The following is a 6668-nucleotide window of genomic DNA, read 5'->3' on the forward strand; positions in this document are numbered from 1 at the left end:
GCATCAACATCACTTCATGTTGTCCACCGAAAGAAAAGAAAGCAAAGAAGTGAAACAACAAACACTTTGGAGTTAAAAAAAAGCAAAAATCCCATCACTTTTGAGCAGAAGAAAAAATTGACCTAAAATTTGACAGAACACAGTTGTGCTCTCACTGAGACTCAGCCCTTCAATTACTGCATTTAATAATGTCACTTACTCAATCCATTCAAAAACACAAGACAGATCATTTATTTCACTAAAATGACTTTGAATGCATAACTCTGCTTACAAAACAAATGTCTAGTCATTTTTGACAGGTAGAATATTTATCCATTAACTTAAATCAACAAACACAAGTTACCAAAACAGATTTTAATTGCTTTAAACAGCTTAATCTTACAGCTATCTCTACTGTTAATGGGGATTTTTTGGACTACAGTATACTTAAAGGCAAAATTATTTTTTTTCCCAGTATCTGGCAGATAAGCAAGAACACACATACAGCTACAACATCAACCGTTTTGGAATTTTCACATGTTTCTTAAGACATATTTATCAGTAGGCTGTTTCTTAAGACATTTATCAGTAAGGTTCTATGACTATTTATTTCTCTCTCAAAACTTGTTCACAGCCCTGAAGTTTGGGCATGGATAAGATAAGTCAGGACTCTTTCCCAACTTATCTATAAAAGATTGAAGCAACTCTGCTAGCAGGGTAGGGCATGGAATGAGGCCCTCTCAAATATTTTGTAACAGTAGACAACATAGCAAGGAGTAGCAGTAGTAGGCAGAAAGAACTTCTGGTGAGTCAAAAGGGGTGAACTAACAGGCAAACCATTGTCTGTAAATGGAAAAATTGCTGGCTGCAGGTACATTTTGAGAGTTCTGGGAATGATGATTTATGCAAGCAAACTGGGCAAACAAAGTTTTGACATGAAAGCGGAGTTAACATTACAAGGGAGGTTTTTAAGGCGAGGCACATTGTCCAGCATTATGACATCCATTGAACTTTCAATCTTGTGCTCAAAATATAACTTCTCCTAACAAATTGCACGCTATTGTTTTATGTTAGTTAGGAGAATTTAGATCAGCTGTCTACCAGACAGTATTGATATTGTAGGCAGGGATGTGATGTTTTGATCTTCCTTGGCAGTTAAAAGCTTAATGGTTTCATCCCATACTGTATTTCATTAAAGCTGTCTGTAGCTTTGTCAATATTTTAGAACACTTTCTTTCAGTGTTGTTGAAGATGAACAACTGTTGCAAGGACAACCAACGACAGCATGCAGATGCTTCCATTTCTGTACCTCAGGAACCAAAGAAAAAAAGATATAAAGATCCCTGTGTGAAAAAAAGCACCAACACACTGCTATTTACATCTTAAAAAACTGCACTGTTTGGTCATGTCAAAATATGACATCCCAATATATTGCAAAAAATTTAAGACTAGTGAAACAATATTTATAAAATGGCCAAATATAAGTTCCGCCTACTCAACTCTTACAGTTTTCAAATGCAAATTCTCCTAAAAAGACAGAGATGTAAACAACAGTTTGGTTAATTTGGTTCCTGCTGCTGACACAGTATGGTGTATGGACTTTGGGAAGTTAAAATAAAACATCTCCAAACTGACTGGTTCCAGGAGCTTAACAAACAAGAATAATTTAAGCTTCTGCCACAATGGGTGCATGCAAGCACAAACTGATTTCAGACAGGTCTGAGGTTTTTAGTTATTTTAATGATTACAGTCAACTCTCGCCTTGCAGACCCCTCGCTCTTACGGACACCCAAAAAATAAGAACAGCAGCTAAATCCCCGGCAAAAATAAATTACAGCCATTTGACTGAAATAAATTCCCACTATTACGGACTCTCACTATTGAGGACAGTCAACTTGCGGTCCCGAGGGTGTCCGCAATAAAGGGAGTAGTCTGTAAATGGTTTGAGTTCATGCCAGTCACATAAAAACAGGTACACATACTGTACTAGTGGATTGCACCAGTCTCAATTTTCAGGATAATCGCCAGGGCTCAAGACTAACAGTAGCCAACTAGCTACAGACTAGTAAAAGTTCCGTTTTCAGCTTGATCTTCATGTAAAAAGCCTTAATTCTATGCATCCAGTACAAAAAGCAGCCAAACATACATAAATGAAAATCAAAAATTGGATAAAGGAGAAATGTGGCTTATTTGGGTTGATTGATTAAAGCTTTAGTTTCATTACCAATCTATACATGTGATAGTTGAATGATAGAGTCAAATCAATTTTAAAAATCAAATTCTCAAAAAAAGTTAGTGTACTTTATGCTGAATTATATGGAGTCCGCCGACAGTCTTGTTTTAGTTTCTCTTCTCTTGATTTGCTTTCTTTATTTTACAGTACTCCAGTGCTTTAAAATTTTTACTAGTCGAAATGACCAGTGAAAGCACAAACCTACACGTACCAGCCAAAATTTCATATTATCACAAAAAAACCAATTTGTAATTATTTCCCTAATAATTATTACATATTCCATAGATTAATGTCTGTAACAATGCCTTAATTAACAGGGACTTTTTCACAAAATTTTTTAGGCCTGTCTTTACAAATTTCTGAAAACTATTAATTTTACGATTTAAACTGTAACAAGACCATGGTCATCAATGGACATGTTTTCGCGTTGTTATAAAAAAAGATTTAGGATTCAACCAAGTCAGTCAGCTAGATACTAGAGTTTGAGTTACCGTAATGGGATAAATTTGCACCAAGGGAAAACAAAAATTAGTTCAACAGAGAGTTCAAGTTAACCAAGTTCAAGTTTACCTACAATAAGTGACTTGCCACAAGTAAGTAAATTATGATCATCCAGGTGAGTGGCATCCTGAGAAGGACTGTTTCAGTTGACATTGGCATTTCAGCTGAGCAGAAGTCATGATCACAGTCCGGTAAATTGTGGTTCATAATCTCCATGACTACTGGATTCAAATAGTTTTTTAAGGAAGGCTCAAATCCAAATTCAAGTTTGAGTTACTGCAGTTCTACCCAAAGTACATGACACAGAAGCTAGATGTTTCTTTATCATTCAACATGCACACGATTTAGAAACAAAACAAAAGGTGTAGCTTGGGCGTGCATTCTGAGGTCCAATGTAACATGTCATGCACAAAGCATCAAGTAATTTTGCCTTGCAGCATTCCACGGCACATTTTATTTGCTGTTTCAATGACTGTGATCAACAAAGTATAAACAAGCGACCCTGTGTCTTGAAAAATGAACTGTACAAGTGCTGTAGAAAATTTCCAACGTGAACCAAAAAACATTTTCTTTTACCAAACAGTTTGTTTCTAAAGCAGTCCCAGGTGGCATTAAACACTGGGATCCCTGTTTAAGATAACCATGCCAAAAATAATGCTATTAAAAATAGATAATTGCCACAGGTTAGTTGGAATAATTCCACTGAACAAAACGATGTTTTAGTACAATGACAGAAAGCAATCCATACTAGATACCTTAATCTCCTCTCTAAATATTATAGGCCATTTATGTTGATAAAGAGCTTTCCAAAATCAACAATAAAATGCTACAAACAAAACTTTACAAGATGTAGTTTCCAAAAAGGGTAATTTATCTCCTGATACGATTATTTATTACAAGCTTGCTTGCCCGCAAGGAAAATGAATTCCCAAGGGAACTAACTGCAATAAATTCGATTGACAGATCCCAAACAAGTACACAACATTGAAGAAACTATGAATACCATACAATAATCGCTTTCACAAAAGTAAAGGTTACCGACAACAAATGTAATATCACATTTGACGTGCAAATATATTTATTACCACCAAATATTTTTAACAGTCAAGTCAGGGGCGTCTTCGGAGGAACGTAAACAAAAGCACAACAAAAACCTTTCACAAAGCACAAAAGAAACACCATCAAGAAGATCGAAGACGCGAATATAGCGCACAAGGACGTGACAATATTTAGTTGCGTACTCATCTAGCCACGACAACAATTTGTAGGAGTTCCAAGCTTGTTTACTCTCAAAACTATGCTTAGCTTCGTGACGAAAACCTTTGTAAACGGGTGCGAAGATTTTTTCAACTTGTACCTGCTCGGAGAGTGGACGCCAGCATACCCACTGATCCATGAAGGATATTACAAACATAGATAGATACATATTTAACATATTCATCGTAAGCGAGTTACTGCAATAAAAAAAACCTCACATACGAAGGAATATAAGCTTATTTACAATTTGACACTCACTTTACGAGTGCAACGTGTTCAATTGAAGAACTGTGATCGAAACCAAGCGTTGTTTTTAACTCTATTAACGCCGAACTTGGTGAAGCAAAACCGCCAGAAGGTGGGGTTTAAACGCTTGTAAAATAGAATTCGTTGACTTTTAAAGAGTTCGGCAGAATAACTTGTCACTATGATATTTTGCAAGCTACTTATGCCCGCGAAGAATCAATCAATCAATCAGTCACCCACACGATCAGCAGCCGCGCGCGCTACAATGAACTACAACGTGAAATTTCTTTCAAGCCACATCTTAAAAATATCGAATAAGTACTTGGGAATAACAATCAAAATTAACCAAGGAATTTTTCATACAACGGATCATACCCAACCGCAGTAATCAACGGCTAAACTGACTCAACTTTCAAACCACGAACGAAGGCGTATACTGATATTCAACACGAACCTTCACTATATTCGTAGTAAATAAGAATTAACCTTCGACATCAACGCCACATCGAAATACGCAATCGTTTTACAACAATATCACAAACAACATTGTGCGTTTGCCATCCCGGAACACTAATTTTAGAGGTGATCTACCCTTCGCAACCCACACATATGCAAGTTAGTAACCACACGCGCTTGTGAAACGCTCAAAAGCACGCATACTCGAAATTCCGAGCTTCGAAATTATGCCATTGTCGATTTCACACACAACATCCCTACAAGCGTACTCGTATCATGTTCCGCGTTAACCCAAGCGTGTAGATTAGCCCAAAAATACGCTAGAAAAAAAACAAAATTTTTCTTCCTACTTTAAAAATGACTGCTAAAACAAAAAACCGTTCAAAACAAAAACACACATATCAGTACGGCAGGTTTAAAATCTCATGCAAGCTTACCTCTGGGTCGCCAACGGACTTGCGATAATTTCGTTCGCTTCCATTTTCACTCTCAACGTAGTTTCGTCCATCGCCGTGCTTTTCCGTGATATACGGAGAATACTGTCTTCCTCTGTCGTATGAGCTCGTACGCTCCCTATCCTGTCCTTCTCCTCTCATTTCTCTTCGAGGTTCTTCTTGTCGAAAGTTTCTTTCGGGTGGAGTGTAATAATCGCGGTCCCGTTTACCGCTATAAAATTCGTTATTGTTATTTTCCTGTTGCTCGAAATCTCGAACCCTTTGAGGGCTTGAATATCGTGGATAGCTATCTCGCGGTTTGCTTTCTGAAACAAAACAGTGTAAGAAACTTATGAGAGTCACTGAGTGGAAGAGAGCATGAATTTCCTCCTGATAAACATGATGCGTTGGTTAAACGGCAGACACTTGTGACATGACTCAAACCAATAAACGATGACCGGAGAGCCTGCTTTGCATACATTAATAAATCCGCATCAACAAAAAAACCTGCATAAAAACAAAACTAATTGTCGCGTAGAGAATGAAGAATAAACTTTAATGAAAACAATTTAAGCTGCTCTTCGAAATTGTACGAAAAGTTCGCACGGGCAGTGCTCTTGCAAGCGTAACGAAGGTATTTAAACGTTCGCTATTTAAGCCGCAAACAATAGCTCACCTAAAACTTCAATCTGAGGATTCTTTGCCCGTAGCTTCGCTGCTAAATGTGGATGAGTGTCCTCCAATGCAACGCAAAACTCTTGAAATCCATTCGGGCCCTTGTAATGGAGCAGGTCGAGTAGACTTTCCGTTCGCTCTTGGGCGGTACGCCCAATGTTTATGTCGTCGATTTCTTTCTGTGTCAGTACACCGCTCACATACAACAACGGGCAAACATCATTTGCTCTCACATCTCTTAGGAGAACGTCTCGATTTTCCAGCAACGCGTTCTGGTAAGGTTTTAATGCGGCCATGTTTGCCACTCGTAAGCTTCAGGCCGCGGCGTCGTTCCTTAGCGCTTCGCTGTCAATCAATTGGGAATTATTGTTTGCTTTGTGTCTTAACCAATCAACGCTGAGAAATGAGCAATATATCCCACTGGGAGAGTTAATGAAAATGGAAAAATATGCAGAAGTTCGTATTAGTGTTTCAAAGTATTTCATCTAAATATTCGCGAGTTTGCTTGCCAAAACGGTAATTATCATTTCTCCACATCCTTCTCAATGAGCAAGGTTACTAGGAAACGGTTGATGAATCAGTGGGATTAAATTATTTTTGCATTATGTCATTTGAAAATGATTGGAAAGCCACACACGCATCAAAATCGCCTGATAAACATACAAATTCCATTGGCATCAGTTTTTTTCTCAACCGGAACCATACTTTGATAACTCTGGAGGCCTGCTCGCTGTGATTTTTCAAAGTGCTTCAAGCTTTTCGATAAAATTCCACCTCGTCAAGTTTTCGAACGATTAGAAAGATAACATTAAACAGACACTAACAAGATCTTCGCTTGTGTTGAATTTCTCTCGTTGTTTTAAAATTTCACACTTCGGAAACAAAGA

The 6668-nt window shown here is 37.6% G+C and overlaps 1 protein-coding gene across 2 annotated transcripts in view; it reads right to left on the reverse strand.

Annotated features, from left to right (window-relative positions):
* The window catches only part of LOC146474670 (tight junction protein 1-like), a 31820-nt gene extending 25610 nt beyond the window's left edge, over nucleotides 1-6210 (reverse strand). Inside the window, exons 1-2 of one of the 2 annotated variants that reach the window (XM_085116391.1) lie at nucleotides 5783-6210; nucleotides 5110-5432 (exon numbers count right to left, since the gene is read on the reverse strand). In XM_085116391.1, the coding sequence (XP_084972517.1) occupies nucleotides 5110-5432; nucleotides 5783-6077 (618 nt within the window). In that variant the 5' untranslated portion in view covers nucleotides 6078-6210. The remainder of the gene's footprint in view (nucleotides 1-5109; nucleotides 5433-5782) is intronic. The other variant, XM_085116390.1, reaches the window with a different exon arrangement.
* Nucleotides 6211-6668: the final 458 nt, after the last annotated feature.

This window comes from Pavona decussata, unplaced genomic scaffold, assembly GCF_977016875.1.
Source record: "Pavona decussata unplaced genomic scaffold, jaPavDecu1.1 SCAFFOLD_87, whole genome shotgun sequence".
In the NCBI taxonomy this organism is placed as follows: Eukaryota; Metazoa; Cnidaria; class Anthozoa; order Scleractinia; family Agariciidae; genus Pavona; species Pavona decussata.